Consider the following 20,999-nt stretch of genomic DNA (forward strand, 5'->3'; position numbering starts at 1 on the left):
GGCTGAGCCCCTGCCCAGCTCCCTCAGGGATTCTCCAGCCCCTGCCCAGCTCCCTCAGGGATTCTCCAGCCCCTGCCCAGCTCCCTCAGGGATTCCCCAGCCCCTGCCCAGCTCCCTCAGGGATTCCCCAGCCCCTGCCCAGCTCCCTCAGGGATTCTCCAGCCCCTTTCCAGTTCTGTTCCTGCCCTGGCCATGCTCCAGCCTCTCCAGGGCTCTCCAGAGCTGCCTCAGCACAGGAGGTGCCCCAGCAGTGCCAGCACAGGGACAGGTACTGCCCTGGCCCTGCTGCCACAGCCTAGGTGCCATCAGCCCCCTGTCCACCTGAGCACACCTGGGCTCATGTCCAGCAGCTGTCACAGCAGCCCCAGGCCTTTCCCAGCCCCTCTGTCACCTGGAGCGCTCCATGAGTTTGCTGCACTCAACAGCAGGACTCAGCACCCTGCCTTACTGACCCTCAGGCTCAGTGGTCTCAGCCCATCAATCCAGCTGCCCTGACCCCTCTGCAGAACTTCCTGCCCTCCAGCAGACTGACACTTCCACAGAATTTCTTGTCATCTGCAAACATGCTAAGGGTGCACTCAACCCCCTCATCCAGACCATCAATAGAATAAATAAAACCAGGCCAAGACTGAGCTAATACCTGCTGGCATTAGCTCAGCTAACCCTGATCCAATCCCTCCAAAGCAAGGAGGACAAGCAGCATTTAGACCTTTGCCATCAACTCCACCATAACTTACATTACTTTTTTTCTTTTTTTTGTTTCCCCCTCTCCCTAAATAACTGTCTGGTATTTCAGAGACAGAAAAGGCAAGAACTGATAAATACTGAATGCTCATTTTTAAGATTTGGACTGTTCATTTCAATGTTTAACCAAAGTCATCATTTTCCATGTGGGGGCAACAGCTTTAAGGCTGAATCCAAAAGTGTTTCATGGACAGCAAACAGAAAACCCTTGAAAGCCAACAGGGCTTTACAGGCAAAGACAATTATTAAACTCACTCACAGGACCTTTCACACCAACCCCCTAAACATCAGAAGGAAACAGGAGTCTTACACAGTACATACTAAATTTGCTGCTGTTTGGAACACAAATAAATTTAGTTACTGTTTGCATGACACATTTGCTATCTCAGTGAGACACAGGATTTCATGGTGTCAATGTTGGTCCCATAATGATCAATATGTAATTCCCTCATGGACAAAAGCCATGGCTGATGCATTTATTAGGAGTTTGGGCCAAGCTGTCTCTTGCCTGTCATCCTCACGGCCCCACACTGAACCCAAAAGGAGATATTTTCCCAGGATTCTCCATCCTCTTTTCTCTGGAGACAAAATTATTTCTACATGAGCAGTGCTGTGACTTGTCAATAAGCACAGGCTGCTCTGCCAGACGAACGACCTCACCCAGCCACTAATTTGCTGCAGAGCACTTTGCATCCTGCCTATCCCAGTCACATTCCCACAATTCCCTAACACAGAGGCATTGGCAAGAAGAGGATTTTATGAAAGACTCAGTGTAGTGAAGCATTACAGAAAAATTAAATGTTAATGCAAAACTTTTGCAAGGTTACTAACAGTATCACTTCATCACTGCATTAAAAACAACCACTTTTTAACCCCAAAAACAAATCAAAAATCATTTATCTAAATAAAGGTGGGGGAGGAAAAAATAGTAATTTGCAAACACGCCTTACTGACATTTCACATAAAAATTTTAACCTCCCTTCTGCACAGGTTCCACCATTCCACACCAAAAATACAATGTTCCACATGGGGTTTTATCTGAATCCAGTGGTTGAAATTGGTGTTTCAATCCTCTAAGCACAAACTTCATCACATGAACAGTGACTACACATCACACAAGGCAACTAAGCTGGGAGAACAGAATTTACAGCAGAAAGCTGGAAACATAAAACCTTTTGCTTCAAAAGAAAAAAAACCAAAACACACCAAACAAACAAACAAAAAAAAAAAAAAACACAAAAACCACAGCATTGTAAGGAATGGAAAAAAATTACTTTTTCCAAGTTAATTTCATATATAGAAGAACTCCTTAGAAGCCTTGTGAGGCTCACAGAGAGTCATGGTTGTCAGGATTCCTCAACCAGTGGGTTTGGGGTGGATTCAGCTCCAGACAGAAAGCAGAGGGGGAGACACCCCCAGCCTGCCCTGCTGTCAGCAGCTCTCCATGAGACGTGGTAACACACACACATTGTTTTGCTCTCATTTATTCCATTTGAGGCTGCTGTTCTATATTAAGAGTGTGACAAGCCTTTATGTGTCTAGTTAAATTTTAATAAAGAAGTATTTTTTCCATTTGAGAAACAGCTGAAAGGGTAACAATTAAGAAATAAAGTATCCACCTGCTCCCAGGGAACTGGAGAGCAACATGTAACAAAAAATAAAAAAAAATATTTCTAAAACAACTTAATAGGTTTTTAAAGGAAAGATGGCATGACAAAATGTTCTACAATTACTGACTTCCAGTTTCTAATCTGAGTAGATGTCACTGGGCTGTAGAGGGAGAGATGCAAAGGATCGTGGAATGACTGGTGCTGGAGTGAATCATCAACGTCTCTGGATTAAACATGAGGACTTGCTCCATTTAAAAATTACCTTCGGTAATTGAAACAGTAATTTCAGCGCAGCACCCATGAAGCACTGTGGAATGAACACCACCCGGTTCTTAGACTGGTAAGAAACAGCTGCAGGCCAAGAGCATTTGCTGATCAACAGACATAAAAAACTTATAGAGAAATGACAGCCAGAGCCCCTAAAAACAAAACCAGAAAAATCATCTTTGCAAACACGTGATTATAAAGAAACCAACTGATCAGAGAGTGATGATATTACCCAGGAGATACTCCTACCAGGACTTTGAACCACAGTATCATTTTATCTCCTTCTCCTCTCTGCCTATTTCCTTTGTCTTCCCAAATTTATCATGCTGACAAGTAACAACCATTCAAAGAACCAATTACTGTTTCTGGATCGTTTTTTATAATGTAATTCCACCTTAACAGGCTTTTTCTGTAAATCCTTGTGAGTGGGAAGCTACCTCAGCCCTGTTCTGTCACTCCATTCCCCCTGCTCTGCCCAGCTGATGGTGTGATCTCTGCACCCACGCTGCACGATGGCATCATCAGTGATGGCATCATCAAGAAGTGCACACCTCTTCACTTTTCCAGGAATGAAAATACTACATCAGGTTCCAGTTATAACTTCCTACCCTCTCCCTTTTATTCACAGTGTAAGAAACACTCACCAATAAAGCTGAAAGAGAACAAAGTCATTGAAGCAAAACTATTTATTAATATAAACACGGCAGCTGTGACAGGTTCATCTCACTGAGGAGGCACACCTCCCCCTAAAATGTACAAACCTTTATGCCCTTCCCGGGCCAGGGGTGTCCCTGTCCCCTCTCCCACTGCCTGGGTACTCAGGAACTCAGATTCTTTCTGACCCTGCTGCACTCAAACCAACAGCTCCCCCCCTCTCCCCTGGAACAAACAACGGTTAACTCCCCTTTTCCTCCCTGCCACACTCCCTCCCGAGACCTAGCCTCGTGCTACATACATCTTTGCCTACGTGACATTAAGTATACATTCTAATGGCTGAAGCAAAACATTATTTTACCCTTTACAATCCACCCCCTTTTTATTTATCACCTTTTTGCTGAGGCCCTTGGTTTGGTTTTCTGTCTGGCCGACGCGGGCTGGGCCCTGTTTGCAAAATGGTTCTTTTCAAACGTAACAGTTACACTCCAGACCTGTTATTCTGCAAACTCATGTTTGTGCCCAGCTAGGCTTATTCCAAAATTTTAGGTCTTTGCTTCCTGCCGAGGCGTACAGCTTTACTCTAGCTTGTGTAAAATAAGATGTAGGTCGTCTTCTGGTTTCGCTCTTTTCTGATCTTGCCTCCTTAGGACCACGATCTTCTGGGCTCCTATTCTTTGCCTAGCAGCTGCTAGGTTTGGGTTCACTGGCATTCTGATCACCTGCATTTCTTCTACTACACTAGCAATTAACCTAATAAAACAGGGAATAAGACAAGGTATAAGCAATAATCCAGCAAAGGCACATAATAGAAAGAAGCCCATCTTTCTCCATCAGGTTTTCTCAAACAGGTTATCCCAGCACTGAGAATCCCACACTGTGCTCCATTTCTGTACTGGCACATAGGCAAGCTTTCTGATGTATGAGCCTATGTTCCTAAATGTTGGACAACCCAGTAGGTCTGTGTTCCACCAGCGATCCTTTCCTGACATTTTGTAATTTATCAGAACAGCATGCCTTATTGAGCCAGAGATGATGGGTGAAACGCCATTCATTTTCTCCAGCAACTTTCCAGGTTCTATGGCATTTAATGCAACAGTCAGCTAAAACAGGGTTTACTAGGACAAAAATTATAATCCAGGCAGTTATTCATTTTTGGGACAGATTATCTTTTAAAGGTTAATTTTAGAGGGTTACTTCTTTGTATCACAGTCCAGTCCCTGGGAGGTGACTCCACTGGTCCTTTAATCCAGGTTGCATGTGCCCACCCTCCCTCTGTAGTGTGCACTACTGTCTCAATTATCAAGCGTATTGGAAAGGGACCTTCTCAAATCAGTGTCAAGTTTCCAAAATTTTACCAACATCCAATCTCCCAGTTTTACCTGATATATGTAAATGTCCAGGGCTGATGTTTGGGGCAACAACCCCTTTCTTTTAAGATCTGCAAAAGAGAGCATTATCACCTGCAAATAATTTTTGCGCTACAGGCCATTTGTTTCAGGAACTGGCAGCCTTTCCTCCCTTCCCTGATAAGGTAATCCAAACAACATTTCATAAGAAGATACTCCACGTCAGGGGCTGCTAGAATCAGCAGTGTGCCTTCCCCTCTTCCCATTGTTGTGCTCCACTGAGTCAGAGGTCAAGTCTCCCCGACAATTCTCCAAATTGTGAGAAACACTTACCAAGAAAGTTGAAAGAGAACAAAGTAATCGAAGCAAAACTATTTATTAATATAAACATGGCAGCTGAGTCAGGTGCTAGCTACATCTTTGTCTACATGGCATAAAGTATACATTCTCATGGCTGAAACAAAACATTATTTTAGCTCTCACAACAGAATCATGAAAAGGTTTGTACCTTAAAGCCCATGCAATTCCAAACCCCCACCACGGGCAGGGACACCTTTCACTGGCCCAGAGTGCTCCATGCTCCATCCAAGCCGATCCTGGACACTTCCAGAGATAGGGCAGCCACAGCTTCTCTGGGCAACCTCCACCACCACACCACCCTCATCATAAAAAGCTTCTTCCTTATACCTAATCTAAATCAACATTTGTCTCTAAAGCCATTACTCCTCGTTCTGTCTCTACAAGTCCTTGTCCAAAGTCTCTTTACATCTTTCCTGTCAGCTCCTTCCAGTTACTAGAAGGCCACAATTAGGTCATCCTAGACCCTTGTCTTCTCCAGACTGAACAATGCCAATTCTCTCAGCCTTTCCTCACAGCAGAGCTGCTCCATCCCTCTGATCATATTGGTGCCTCCTCTGGACTCACTCCAAAACCTCAAGATTGTTTCTGTGCTGGGGGCCCAGAGCTGGAAGCAGCTCTGCAGGTGAGGTCTCACCTGAGTGGAGCAGAATCCCCTCCTTTGGCCCCTCTTTTAACCTTTATCCTCCGGTTCAACACTTCACCAACTGCCCCCCTTCCATATCTGTAATACAAGGAGGAGCCTGATTAATTCTATGTCAGTAGAAATAGCAGAATGGAAGATAAAGCTCTCCAGATTTCCTGTCTACCACACACAGGTGAAAAGTTCTTCACAGGTCATACAATGCAGTCCTGCTGGTGCCATTTAATCAAAGAGGCTTCCAAAGCCCTGATTGCAGCTATTTATCTCTTACAGGTGCCTTCATCCTAAAGGATGCTTATAACACATCCAACACACATATATATTGTATTTTAAACAGTATCACTTACAAATGGCAAATCTACCTAGCAATTTCTGTCTGTGTACTATCATTCTTTTACACACCCTTAAATTTTGATCTCAAGGTCAGACTGATAGGTCTAAAGATAGCAGATCATCTTTCCCTCCATTTTTTTTAATCACTACTGCACAAACCAAAGACTCAACTAATGTTACTTTCTATGACTAGCTCTTCACCTTCTTCACCCTACTTTTAAAACTGCTCTTAAAAGATTATCCATACACCTGCTCAAGGGCAAAATTCAATTATAATTAGATGAAGAAAAGGCTTTAAAAGTGAATAAATGATATAGAGGATACAATAAAACTTCTGAAAATCTAATCAAAGCATTAAGATTAAAAGAGTAGCAATGAAAAAGGCAGAAAATCTCATTTGAACCAGTGAATGTGAATGCCATCAGTATACAAATAATCAGGACAAAGTACAACATGGACTATTTTAGGGGCAACACAATGCAAATGTTATGACTAAGAGTCCTACAAACTCCCTTGGTGCATGTAGTAACTCGACATGGAAACACGTGTCCCATGTTCTCACCTCCAGTGCTCGAGATGGGCTCTGCAGTTTAACAGCCAGCTTGGGCAAGGACTCCCCATTCTCCAAAAGCTCGGCACGGAAACAGCTCTCTAAAAGCACGTTCAGACTGGCAGGTAAGACTCTGCTGGCATCAGTCTGACAGCACCCAGCCTGTCTGCAGGGGCTGCACAGCACCTCCTTGTACCAATCAATTCAGCATCACAGCTGTTATGCACTTCATAAATCAGTCCTGTAATTCTATCCTGTATTAGTGCACTTGGAGAGGGAAGTGTGCTATAATCCTTCTGAACTTAAATTTCAGTGAAAACACAGAAAACAACTCAAGGTACAAACCATGACTGTGGAAAAAAACAAAACCCAAAAAAACCCCAATCCAGACCAAGCGATGCACAGCAATTTCTCTTCCCCCCTTTCAATCCTGCTGCAGTTTGCTGCCACTAGTTTGCTACAGACATCATCTGGAAGCAAGGACAGCAGGGAAGACTGCTGTACTGGGTTTGGCTTTATTTCCACATGGAATCACACAATATCCTGAGTTGGAGGGGACTGACAAGGATCACTGAGTCCAACTCCTGGCTCTGCACAGGACACCCCAACAATCCCACCTTGTGCCTGAGCACATTGCCCAAATGCTCCTGGAGCTCAGGCAGCCCTGGCACCACAACCATTCCCTGGACACTGTCTGAGCACCCTCTGGGGGAAGAACCTTTCCTGATCTCCACCTAAACCTGCCCTAACGCAGCTTCAGCCATTCTCTCAGGTCCTGTCACTGGTCACAGAGAACAGAGACCAGAGCTGCCCCTCAGGAGGAACTGCAGCTCACAGTGAGCTCTGACCTCAGCCTCCCCTTCTCTCCTGCAGGAATACTTCTGAAGATGCCCTGGAAAAAGACTGCAGGTGGCATACTGCAACCATGTACCTTTAGTTCAGTGCCTGTTTAGAACAAACATGGCCTGTGCAGTCTGTGGATAGGGTTCCTCAAAAGGCAGCTCAAAACGTTTTATTTACATGTTTAGATCCTATGCAGGGTTTGATTTCAAAAACCCACACCTGAAAAGTTTGGGTTCAGTTTACTCTCTGTGTCTAGGAATATCTCAGACAGTATTCAGTGCCAGCAATGTTTTAAACATTTTACTTATGTTTTACTTTTTATATTTACTTTATTTTATCTTAAACATTGCGCCATCAATGTTTTAAGATATTTTACTGTATAATCTTTGCTACCAAGATCAGGATGAGATGATACATAATATGCTTCATATTACATATATCAAAACTACTTTGTACAACTATTTTACACTGCTGACCTGTTCTCTTTTCTCCTTAGGTCCATTACTTAAATAGAATACCACATATTAAGGAACATTAGTGACATGCACAATAACTACTTTGACTCCGTATCTCAGAAATCATAGAGCTTTACCTACATTACATATCTTTTACACATACTATGTACAGAAGTAGCTGCCAAAAGAAAACCCAAAAAGAAAATTTTGAAACTTATCATTCCTACTATTTTTACTCCTCGCAGAAGTTACAGTGACACACAACTCACCAGGGCCAAACTTTTCCTGAGTTTGTTTTTAAAGACCTAATAATGAACATGTACAACTTATAAAAAAAACTTATAAAAGGACTTGAAGTCATTAGAGGGGAATCTCTGCTGACATGTGAGTCAGTCATGTGAAAGGGAAAAATACGTGTGTGTGTGTGTGTGTGTGTGTGTGTGTGTGTGTGTGTGTGTGTGTGTGTATTTTACCCCATTAAAATCATAGCTATCTGAAGCTTTTTTAATTTAATTGGAGATTAAAAGGAAAGCATCTCATGCCAAGTCACAGTCCCGACCTGCTGTTAATCTTCAGCAGATCAACAGACCAGCCTGTCAAAGGGCTTCCAACGCTCACTTTGGCCATCAGGTATGGCACCCCTTAACTGCACTTATCACATGTTTAAGTTAGGAGAATTTAAAAACTTTCCACAATGCTTTCTGACCTCAAAATGGATGCTTTTTCTTCTTCAGATACGACAGTTACCACAGAGATCATCCATAGTGGTTTATCTCCTCCAGCATCGATGAGTAGTGGCCTTCAACCACCTACTTTCATATTTTCAGTGTGTTACAAGACACTAAGGAAACATCAATTTCAGTTGTGTTTATAGAATCCTGTTGATCTCCCTAAACCTGAACAGAAAGATTTCCTTCAGTGAAAGCCAGAAGTTGATTTATTATTTATTGAACTTACTACAGAAACACAAGACAGCCTTGATGCCCAGAGAGCGCCCCACAAAGCCTAACCATGAAGGGCTCAGGCTTCTGCAAATTTTTAGCTTTAAATCAATATGAAATGTATGAAAAATTCAAGTGCAAACAGAAATCAGTAGACACACACATGGTTGTCTCCTAGAGAATTTCTTCTTCAAATCCACAGGTAAAAAGCAAGGAACCCTATGGACACAGGCTGAGAGAGCTGGGGTTTGTTCAGTCTGGAGAAAGCTCCAGGAAGAAATTCCAGCACCTTGCAGTACCTAAAACAGCTCCAAGAGAGCTGGAGAGAGACTTTGGACAAGGACATGAAATGACAGTACAAGGAGGAATGCTGTCCCACTGACTGCAGGCAGGGTTAGATGGGATACTGGGGAGAAATGCTTCCCTGTGAGGATGTAAGGCCCTGGCACAGGGTGCCCAGAGCAAGTGTGGCTGCCGCATCCCTGGAAGTGTCCAAGGCCCAATTGGATGGGGTTTGGAACAACCTGGGACAGTAGAAGGTGCCTCTGCCCTTGGCAAAGTGTAGAACAGATGTATGAATTCAACCTACAAGAGAAGGGAAAGCACTCGCTCCACGTTCCTTGGGAGAACCTCCAGCCCAGCCAATCTCAGTGGCACTGGTGAAACTCATGCTGAACCTGTCTTACCACAGGGCACTGCTGGAGGAGCCCAGGTCTACAACTAAATAATGAGAGTCACCATACCTTCATGTCTGCACTCATGCTTCAATCCTACCTGCCTTGGGATACTGGAAAATCAGTGGGATTTAGACAGGGGGAATATAGCAAAGGATGTCCCCTCCAGCACCACGGCCCAGCTAATGCACACACATCTTGCACTGCAAGCAAGCAAAGCTCAGGCACAGAAGCCACTCTGATGCCTCAACCAGCTTTGATCTGATAACACAATTTCCACATTGTGATTTCTTTTCTTTCCATATCACATGACAAATTCCCATAAGAGCTGAATAAAGAAATTAAGATCACATTTAAACTCCATCACTTTTAACACACAATATCCTTTTTCATCAGCCTCAGTGAAGATGATTTAGGCATATTTATAGTAACATTAACCACATTTCTTCTGTAGGGCAGTATTATTCTCAGAATAGACAACTGGATAGAAGTTGCTATGCCAAAGTGTCATTAAAATATGCTTCCAAACCTCCAAACTCCTATGTAAATAGAGTCATCATCAGAACATCTTTAGATGATATAAATAATTTGCCCTAATTAATTGACAGAGAAACTGAACCAAGGGGATTAGATGATGAACTGTATTGACTCCTGAAGTCTGTGATCACCTATTCTCAAGGGAACAGTAAAGTTAGAGGCTATAAAGTCATTTCAGCTTTTCCAGCCAGACCACACATTCCTGTTTCTACCAGAAATCCAAATCCCCATCCTCTCACATTCAAACTTCAAACTTGCATAGAAATTATTATTGTACCATTCAGATAAGAGAATTCTGCTGGTACTGACATTTGCCTGCTGTCCCAGAAATTCTCATCAGCTCAGGTACTGAGAAAAGCTGAAAATGATCCACAAATTACTGGTTTAACATGCTTTCAGTAGCTCTAGAGTTTTCTTTGGGCTCATCACATAAATTCAGATAAAACAAGTTAACAGACTATCAGAGTATCCACCAGAAAATTTAAAATTCCAGTAATATTAGTATGGATGTTTCAGAAAAAGTGTGCATAGGCGGGAAGTCAAATCCTGGTTTTGACTTTGAACCACATCAACACCTCCTCAAAATGATTCATCCTCCAGAAGTTGAACAAGGGCATACTTAAACACCCATTACTATTCCCAAAATGAAAACCAGTAACTTTAAAGAGTCACTGCAACCCGTGCTTGTGAGGAAGACACTGCCTGACCCAAATTTATAGAGCTGCCTGTTATGTGTTTCAGTGTAATACATCAATCCCTTAACTAAAGTGCACTGACACACTGTCAAACAAGGAGGCAGCAACTATACATAAATGCAAATGCAGAGTGTATCTTCAACAACACATTTCAACTTTTTCAACAAAACTAATAGCAACCCACCCTACAATTCTGCCTGTTCCTGATCTCCCCCTGAAAAAAACTAAAATCACCAGCGACCTCAAAACTAATTATTTCTCCCTATATCATTTGGAATTCAATACTTCGCTTCCAGCGAGCCAGCAACTTCAGTCTATGCTCACAATTTGGATACAGCAGTATTTTTTTTCCTAGCAGCACTAAAATCCTTAATAGAAAACAAGGCTGGAGTTTTCCCTGGTTTGTTTTTTTTTCTTCTAGCACTGGCCAACCCAGTCAGCACTTCAGTTCCTCACTACTCTGCAACTCAGGTCTTGCAAAGGCTGGAAATCTTTGCAGCATCACCTTTGATGATTTCACACAAGATCAAAGTATGCAGCAAGCAGACACTAGAGATCTAAGCTCTGAAATCACTATATAATTCAAGTGAGACTCTCCACTCTGGATTAATGGGAGATTGACTGTGTAAATTAATCATTAAGCAGACAGGTACACAACTCTGGCAGGAAACATGTTGCACCTTGCTGCAAAAAGTCTTCACAAAACCACACAGAAAAACTTATTTTAGAGGAACTCAAACACGTTCTTGATCGTAACAAGCAATGAAATCCTAAAAGCTGCACTCAGGGTAAACCTGAATCATAGATTTTCCCTAGATAGTGCAATTACCTTCAAAATACCAGGGAGCAGTGACATGACACCAACATGTGGAAAATGACTAAACTGTGGCAGGAAAGAGAGAATGGCACAAGCACAAAGAAACTGAGGGGGGAAAAAAATTAAATAAATAAACAACAAAAAAAAAAAAAAAAAAACACCAAAAAAAAAGCCACCACCACCAAAAAAAAAACAAAAAAAAAACACTAAAGCCACTCAATACACAGCTAATCCATTGAAGGAGTAATTTTTTTCACTGCAATGACTAAACAGCTTTTAATCACAAAGCAATTGAAGACATTCCTTCCTTTTGACATGAAAAAATACTAAACCAAACCTAAATTTTCTGAATGGAAAAATACCTCTCACTTTCTGTATTTGAGTTTATAAAAGGAGTTTACAAAAAAAATGCTAATTCATCTGTGCCAAGCTTTTTATCCTTTGAGTAGACAAGCACCACCTTGGAGACAGATATTAAATTTTCAAGCAATGCAAACACTAATAAGGAAGTCTTCCAAAGAGTGTTTTCCTAGTACAACTTTCCTTATTTTTTTTTCTTTCAGCTTATAGAAAATAGCAAAGAAAAAAAAAAAGAAGATTTCTGAGAATCAGGAAACAAAGGGCTAAGGCAAATAATAGAAAATCTGGGATTTTCACAGCTGTATTTGTACATCCTGCATAAAGCTGAGCAGCACTGTCTCGTGGTAAAGGTCATTATAGATAATTTTCACCCCAAAGATGATGTGTAACACCCTGTACCTACACGAAGCAACAACCTCCTATTTAATTTTTTGCAACACACACTGAGCACACCCGAGCTAAGTTTGTGTACAGCAGTGCTTTCACTTCTGCAGCGGTGAGCCCAGCGGGCACAGCAGGGAATAAAAGGTAGTTTACACACTGGAAAATCCTTGGCTGGAATGCCCAGACCACCTCTGTCAGCATGGTGTCCCTTAAACCAGCTCAATTCCACTTCTGCATTTTCAGGGAACTGAAAATTCTGAATCTGGTGATACTGCAGGAAACTTGTTTTACCAAGTGAAGCCACAACCATGACCAGGAATATTTTCCAGATCCTGGGGTGTCCAAGAAGTACTTCTCACAATCTGTTCTGATCAGCTGCCCCTCTTTAGCAGGAATATTGCTCAGCTCATCAGTAAAACATTTAAATTCTTCCTCATCATGCAAGATGCACTAAGACACTTATTATCAGCCTAAAAGGGAGTCCATTTTCTTTCAATTATTCTCCAAATCCCCCACTATGTCATTGTTCCAAATTTAGGTTATCAGATTGCTACATAAAGCTTGTTCTGTGTGCAATTAAGGGCTCTTAACAACCCTAATGATGTCACAACTCTGCAATAAGGACAGAGTTCTTACATTCTGAATATCCCAAGCATTTCCCATTCAAGCCCAAACCATGCCTGGAATCATCTGTATGCAGCACACATCCACCAAAACCCTGCAAGCAACCTGCCTCTCCATCAAATAAATATTTATTTTAAGCAAAAGGAGGAAAAGTGACAATCTCAAGTAGATCTAAAGGAACTTCTGAGAGGATCAGCCATAAACAAAGCAATGGAACAAAAGCAGGAAACAAAAAGCAAACATCATTACTGCTCCAGTATTTCGGAGACTAAATGAGTATTTCACTCAAAACCATGCACAAAAGCAAATTATTATCTCTGTTCACTGCTGTAAAATTGATCACCAAATATTCCAGCCCAGCTTCCAAGATGCTGCAGTGTTTTAATGGTGTTTTAGTGAGCATGTGGCTGTGCAAGAACAAAGCACTGGCATAAACCTGCTGTAGTCCTTCTTATGGTGAATTCCAGTTTGGAGCAGCTCCCTCCTTCCCCAAAACTACTTCACTTACAAAATCTCATCATCCTCAATCCCATCTTTGGCCTGTTTTACTCTGGTTTTTCACTGTGCTTTAGAAGATGTGATTTAAAAGCTCCTACTTGCAGGGAGTATTTTGAGAGTGGGAAAAAGAAGTAAAGCTCTATCTGGTCAAGAAGGTAATTCTAAGTGCTGTGCTTAGAACTTCAAATCAGAAAAAAATCTTCAAGGAAACCGTTCAAGAAAAGAGGACCCAAGGGTATCCTAAATTAATACAGTAAGACAACAGCTTGGTCAGCAGCAGCATTACCTAAATGTAGGATTTTCAGCATGGATTTCATAAACATGTTAGGAAGCTCGGGGTTTGAAATCTGATCGCTCACAAAAGCTTCAGAGGAACAAGCCAGGAAAGTCAAATCCATCACATACATTTCAAATATTATTTAAATATATCAGGACATGGGAATAAAAGGATCGCTGGTCCTAGATTTTTTTTTTTTTAAATTCAAGAAAGAAACTATTTTCTGTGAAAACAGTGCTAATCTCAGTCATTTTTTGGTATATCAATGTAAGTTATTTCTGTTAAATGTAAATTGATGAAGATGGTAACAAACACCTGCTTGGACCTGAGTTTATTTTATTAGTTTCCAAGGGAAATGGTGGCTGCCCCACTCTTGGAAGTGCTCAAGATCAGGATGGACGGGGTTTGGAGCAACTTGGTCTAGCAGAAGGAGTCCCTGCCCACAGCAGGGGGTTTGAATGAGAAGAGCTTTAAGGTTCCTTCCAACCCAAACCATTCTGTGATTATTTTGCATCCAAAACAAAAGGAACAACTGAGACTGAAATATTGGAAAAATCTAGAGCAGTGTCAGACAACTGCTAAGGGACTCAGGCAGGTATTTCCTGATACTTACAGAAACAGAGAAATGAGATAAATGGTGACAAATGGTGACCACTGCAGATAAGGAGGCGTTTGTAAGTCCAAGTCAGTGATATGTTTCTGGATTTGGCAGGCACAGGAATGTTATCCTTCATCTGCTCTGTTCCAGGAGGTCTCATGCTCAGACGTGCTCAGCAGAAGATGGGAACAGGACAGGACTTCTCTCTCACACACACACACTGAGTGTTCAGTAATTCCAACCACTAAAGCTCCAACAGGCAAGGCACTGGATGTGTGTGTGACAGAGGTGATGGGCAGGATCCAGCATGAGCTGTTTTGTCTGACTGCTCTGAATTTTCCACTACTGCCTCCTTGCTATAAAGCAGACTGAAAATAAGCAGTGAGCTTATTGCAAACATTAACAAAACCTACCACAAGTCAAATATTTATGCTGCTTGTTTAGTGCACGGCAAAAACTGCAGAACAACTCAGATATTTCAAAAATACTGAATTATTTCACAGGTGAAGTTTTGTTCTTAAAACAGCCCTAGTAAAATATCAGATTGTCCAATGAAACAGTGAGAGGAGCAATAACAGAGAATTCAGATTAAATATTACCCATGAGTTTCTCGATGAACAGATCATTTAAACAGAATCATGGAACGGTCTGGGTGGGAAAGGACCTTGAAGACCTCCTTCACCTTCCACTAGTCCCACCTTCCACTAGACCAGGTTTGCTCCAAGCCACAAAAATAGATAATATTTATATATTGTATACATGTAGGGACAGATAGAAATACAGATATGCATTCATAAGGATATCCACACATACCTCCAAGAACTAAAAAAAAACATTTAATTATTCTTTTTTTCCTCAGTGTATTCATTAAAATTGATGTTTAAGTATTACCTACTCAAATAGCTAACTCTTTTGTACCAGTGCACAGTGTTTGAGTAAGTCTTTCATTAAGCAGCATGGAAGAGAAAATCATTTTAAAGCACAATAATATCCTAATGAAAAGAGAGGAACAGAATGGGGATCAGGCACAAATGCAGGCCCCAGATCTAATTTGAGCACTTAAACCAATTTGATTCAAATTGCCAACATCCTTGGATCTATTAAGCATCTTCCTGACCTCCCTAAATCTACAAACTGCCTCAGGTAGCTTCTTAAAGACAACAGTTTGTATTTAAGCTTTTGACCAAAAGTTCCTATTTATTTAACAAAGAGAATTGTCATAGTTCTTTTCCAGCTCACAACTCTCTCACAGAGTGATTTACACAAACCTAGATATAAAATTCCTCTTCACTGTAATGTTCTTTGGCCAAGCACACTCTACTGCCACCAAGTCCTTCATAACATTTAATCAGCAGCACGTAACTGCTCCCATTATATCACTAAAAAGGGAGCTTAAAGGACACGCTCTAATCTGTTTTTTACTCCTCAACTGTCAGGTTGCATGGTTAAGTCCTACATTTGCCATCTCCCACCACAAAAAGAGTATTACCATGAAAGGAGCACTAGTACCTTTACACACAAAATCCATATTCCTGGAATAATTTGGTATTTCATTATACAGCCAAAATATTATTTTAAGCTACAAACATCAAACTGCCCATCAGTGAGTCTACACACACAATCCACATACACTAACTGTTCAATAAGTCAATCATTATCCTGAATTTGTTAACCCAACCCTTTACAATCTCAGGACAATAAATGTAAGTGAACCAGAGGTCATTTCTTGCTCTGTGCTTTACCTGCCTTGTCTGGTGAGGAGCAGCTGGGGGAGCTGGGAGGGCTCAGCCTGGAAAAACTTGGGGTTAGAATGAGAAGAGCTCGTTCTCATTCACTCCCTACAACTCCCAGACAGAAGGGTGCAGCCAGGGGAAGTCAGGCTCTACTCCCAGGGAACAAGAGACAGAACCAAGAGGAAATGGCCTCGAGTTGCACTTCTGGTGCAGGGGTTAGACTGGATACTGGGGAAAATGTCTTCATGGAAAGGTTGGTCAGGCACTGGAACAGACTGCCCAGGAAAGTGGCTGAGTTCCTGTCCCTGGAAGTGTACTCAAAAACATGTGGATATGGTTAGTGGTGGTCTTTGCAGTGCTGGAGGGCGGCTGGACTGGATGATCTTAGAGGGCTTTTCCACCTTTAATTCCATCTGCTAACTAGGCAGGTGGCTGACAACTTAGTTTAGGCAGGATGAGAGGTTGTGTCACTGAACTGCAGACAGAGCTTTGAAGAGTCTGTTAACAAAGTGTGCAGCATCTTTTTGATTGTACAATAATCAATGCTGCCAATTTCACTCTCAAGTTTGGAGCTCCCAAGCTCCCACTGCTCCAAATGTTATCTCAGGATGCTGCTGCAGCTCTGTGACTGGGGAGTTTCTCATCCCTCCCAGCAGCAGCTCCTCTCCTGCCCATTTCATGGCAGCTTGAAGCTCACAGCAGCCTCCAGCCAGCCCAGAGCCCTCTGGAGGTTTGTACTGAAATAGAAGACACAAGCACATCAGGCACATTCTGTGTTTTCTGTTTCAGCTCCCGTTAACACCAAGATGTTTATCTTTGAACAACTAAAGTGGCTGGTTCCACATCTTAAAAAAGAGTCACCTGAAGTCCTTCCTGAATCAGCCTTCCACCTCTAAAAAGCACCACTGATCTGGGGTGTGTTACTCATACATCTAACTGCAGTCTAAAAAAAAAGATTTCCCAGGGAAAAAGGGAAACGGAATATTAGAAGACTGCAACTCGATGCTACAATGTTCATCCTTGACTGTGAACACAAGAAGATGTGAGAGATTAGGAGGTTAGTGAAGCACAAGATCTATCTTTACAATGTAAATGAAAACAGTCAAGGCCACAAATGCAGTCATCATACACATCTAGATAAGATAGGATGATTATCATGCCAAATTTAATTACATCTCTCAGTCCAGCAGATAAGCACATAGAATCCACTGCACTTAGAAAATAATTTTCACCTGCTCTTCTACTTCCCATTTGTACCTACAGCATCTAATAGCACATTAAGTTCTTTAAAGCCAAACTCTTGACAACTGTGAACCAAACAAAAACCTCCTGCAGAGCCAATTCTGATAGGAGACAGAGCAAACTCAAGGCATGTGAAAGAAGACACATGACTGCAAAACTATGAACTTTGCTTGTTTGCATTTCTCAGAGCTCCAAGTTTAAAAACATTACTAGAAATTTCAACTTCTTAATAAACTTATAAACAGACTAATAAACCATCTACAGAGAAAAACACGTATTATATTTTCAGGCAAAATTTTAGACTAGAATTATATGCGAGAAAGAAAAAAGAAGTTTTATCAAAACAGGTAAGAGGATAAAAAATTGAGGTTCTATTAGCAGTGAACATATACCAATTCTTCTTTTACTTGACATTACCATTCGGAAAAGAAGCCTCTCAAATCCAACCTCCTTAAAACCACAAATATCCTAAGTTTCTCCAAGAAAGTAACAGGTATGAGGCTATTCCTTAAAGTGCTCTCCCAGCTAAAAGAAAATGCTTATCATGACAGTGGCAAAAAGACATTAAAAAGGCAGGTCTGGACTTCCAGGGCTTGCCTAGCCTGTAATAACTTCCATACAAAACCCCTTTCAAACTGTTTGCAACATACACTCATCTACAGATGGTCAATAAATATGAATAAAAAAATTAAAGTATTTTTCTTCCAAGAGTTCAGGTTATATAGACAGTTACCCTCTTCCCAAACCCATAAGGAACATCATCAAAGGGTGCTTGGTACTTTCAGCAGCTCCCCAAGAAAGCAGTCACTGCCTAGGATAATCATCCTTTTCTCATTTCCTCCTTTTCCAGGAATCAGCTTTGCCAGGGAATTCACCTAATGCATGCAGACACACACACTGGCTCTCTCACTGCCACAGCTGACGAATCCAAGGCAGGTAACCATCTTACAGAAATTCTTGCCATAATACAGAAGCCAGGGAGCATCCTCAGCCTATTCCCATGAAGATTTCCATTTTCTCATCCAGTGGGATACACCTCAGACACAAACTCAACCGAGGAACTCAACACTAGAAGAACTGGCCCTAGCACTGCAGAAATGCACTTTCCATCAGCATATAGACCAAAAATCACTGTCCTGTGCAGACACCCCTCATTCCCACACACAGTTGTTTGCACATGGCCTGGACCAGTGCAGAGCCAGGGGATCCCATCCCCCTGCCCAGAGCCCTTCTTTAGCCTTTTTTTCATCAAAAAACATTACTCTGAAGCAGCAGGATTCTCCCAATACCCTCTGTCCTGTTCAATCCCCTCCCACCGCCCAGTCTCATCTCCTCACAAGCCCAGGAGCTTTTACCCACCAGGCTGCTATTCCCACTGTCCCTTCCCAAAAGCCAGCAGCATTACATCTCCAGACGATGAGCCTCCCAAACGACAGCTACTCCCATACGGATTACTGCTTCCCTCCCCTGCACATACCTCTCCTGAAACAACCTTTAACCAAAACCAGCACCTGCTGATCTGCCAAGAGGAGCTTCCTTAGCCCCCCTCCAAACACCTCTAGAGTCTCCACTCAGCCCTAATGCCCACTTGCACGCCCTTCTCCTCCAACCTGTTCTAAGTGTGATCTAGTCCCATCCATACATTAGTCCTTCTCCCCGCCCAGGAACTGGCCCCACACCCACACTGTCCTCCTCTGTCCACCTGCTCCTCACTGCTTCCATCAGCTTCCAGCTCCAGCCACATCCACACACAAAGCCACCCCCATTCACCCACCATCCTTACACTTCCATTTATAAATTCCCAAACCTAACCCTGCTGCCAAAAAAAAAAAAAAAAAAAAATCCCCCTATCCACTCCCCTCCAGCTTTACTTTCTGTCTGGACCTATTAAAACTCAACATTTTCCTGGCTTGCAATCCAACACACCTAGACCCCCCACTGCCCTACAAACACATCCCTGCTCCTACACAGCCCCTTAGAATCACAACTGATCACCTGTTACGCCTGTGCAACCCCAGCCAACCAACCAACACCAAAAATTCAGCCCCCTTAGAGGTGCTTTTTTGCATTACAAACACCCTGTACTCACCAACTGGGGCACTAAACATCCATATCCCATTGCTCTGAGAGCTCCCTCAAGAAGCCCAACCACTCACCTCCTCTGGGGACCTCCAAACCTTCCACACTGTCACCCCACCACACCCACGCTGCCATCTCCCCTCAAGCCTGTTTCCTCACACCCTCCTCTCCCTCTGCATCCTTCTGTCCCCCTTCATGCCTCCTGCCCACCCCTTTACACCCACATCCCCCTGAATCAGGCCCACGCTTACACCCTCACAGCCCAGAGACCCAGCCCCTACTGTCCCCTCAACAGGCTCCTATCCTACCCTAATACCTGCATCCTTACCATCACCTGCACCTGTCCCTCGCCTTTATCATTACCTGGACCTGCCGCTCACCTTTATCATCACCTGAGCGGCCCTCACCATTCTCCTGACCTGCCACTCACCTTTAGTGTCACTTCCACCTACCGCTCACCTTTCACCTCACCTGGTCCGCCCCTCACCTTTACAGTCACCCGGCCCTTCCCCCTGCACCACAACCCTACTGCTCTCACTCACCCCTGGACCCTCCTCAGCCCCCCACCCGTGTGAGTGCCCAAACCTGCCTCTCGTACCCACCTCCCTATTGCGCTCAAGTGCTCCTTTGGGCAACCTGACCCGGGCCACCGAGCCACTGCTGTGTCTTCTCATTCCTCCCTTGCCCTGCCCCTCACGCCCATCGCTGATGTGGCTGTCACACGCTCACACGCTCCCCTCCGTACCCCAAACCAGCCCGATCCCCACGGTCCAAACGAACTCCCACCGAAACCAGCCTCTCACCCTTGAACCAGCCTTTCATCCCCGTACCCCAAACCTAACCCCTCACTCCTGAACCAGCCCTGAACCAGCCCCGAGCCAGCCTCACGCCCGTCCACACCGACCCCACGCGTCCCCGCGCTCCGTGCCCCACCGCAGGGCATGTCCCCGCCCCCCGCCCCGCGGGGGCTCACCTGAAGCGCCCCCCGCAGTGCTGGCACTGGTCGCCCACCCAGCCAGGCTGGCACTCGCACTGCCCGGTGCCCGGCTGGCACCGCCCGCCGTTGGCGCACGGCTTGTCGCATTCCTTGGAGACCGCCACCTCCTCGCCGGCGGCGGCGGCGGGGCCCAGCACCAACAGCAGCAGCAGCGCCAGCAGCGGCGGCGGCGGCGGTGCCGGTGACCTCCCGCCCCGCCTGCCCGGTCCCCGCCGCGCCATCTGCGGCCGCTGCCGGGTCGGAACGGGGCGGGCGGGGGGCGGCGGCACAACGCGGACCATCGGCCGCCGCGGGGCCTCCGCGGATCCCGCTACGGTGGCCGCGAGTTGGGGGGGAACTGGGAGGGCGGGGCTAGTGACGTCACGCCGCCGCCATGGCGGCGGGGAGGGGGCGGATCCGGGACTCGCAGTCGCAGAATCGGTTCCGCTGATTATGGTCTCCAGCGTAGCAGTTCTCGGTTAGGTGCTACAGCTGCAGAGCTCTTCGCTTAGGGGTGAGTTTCTCATCTCAGCAAGGTTAACAAGCAGAGTTTAAAGCACATGGCAATTCCCAAACCATGAAATGGCATTTCCCAGGAAATCAGTCAATTTAAAACTGAGCTGTAAAATTAAAGCCCCTTTACTGCTCCCCATTAGTTAAATATTACAGGTGAGAGAGCAGCAGCTGGCACAGATACAACACGAGCACTGCCCCAGTGAAAGGAGTAACGGGAGTCACAGAATCAGAATCATTGCGGTA

The 20,999-nt window shown here is 43.9% G+C and overlaps 1 protein-coding gene across 1 annotated transcript in view; it reads right to left on the reverse strand.

Annotated features, from left to right (window-relative positions):
- Window positions 1-20,557, reverse strand: part of ATRN (attractin) — a 149,605-nt gene extending 129,048 nt beyond the window's left edge. The window contains exon 1 of the mRNA XM_059845596.1: window positions 20,238-20,557. Coding sequence (XP_059701579.1) covers window positions 20,238-20,542 — 305 coding nt within the window. The 5' untranslated portion in view covers window positions 20,543-20,557. The remainder of the gene's footprint in view (window positions 1-20,237) is intronic.
- Between the last annotated feature and the right edge of the window lie 442 nt (window positions 20,558-20,999).

This window comes from Haemorhous mexicanus, chromosome 4 (genome assembly GCF_027477595.1).
Source record: "Haemorhous mexicanus isolate bHaeMex1 chromosome 4, bHaeMex1.pri, whole genome shotgun sequence".
NCBI lineage: Eukaryota > Metazoa > Chordata > Aves > Passeriformes > Fringillidae > Haemorhous > Haemorhous mexicanus.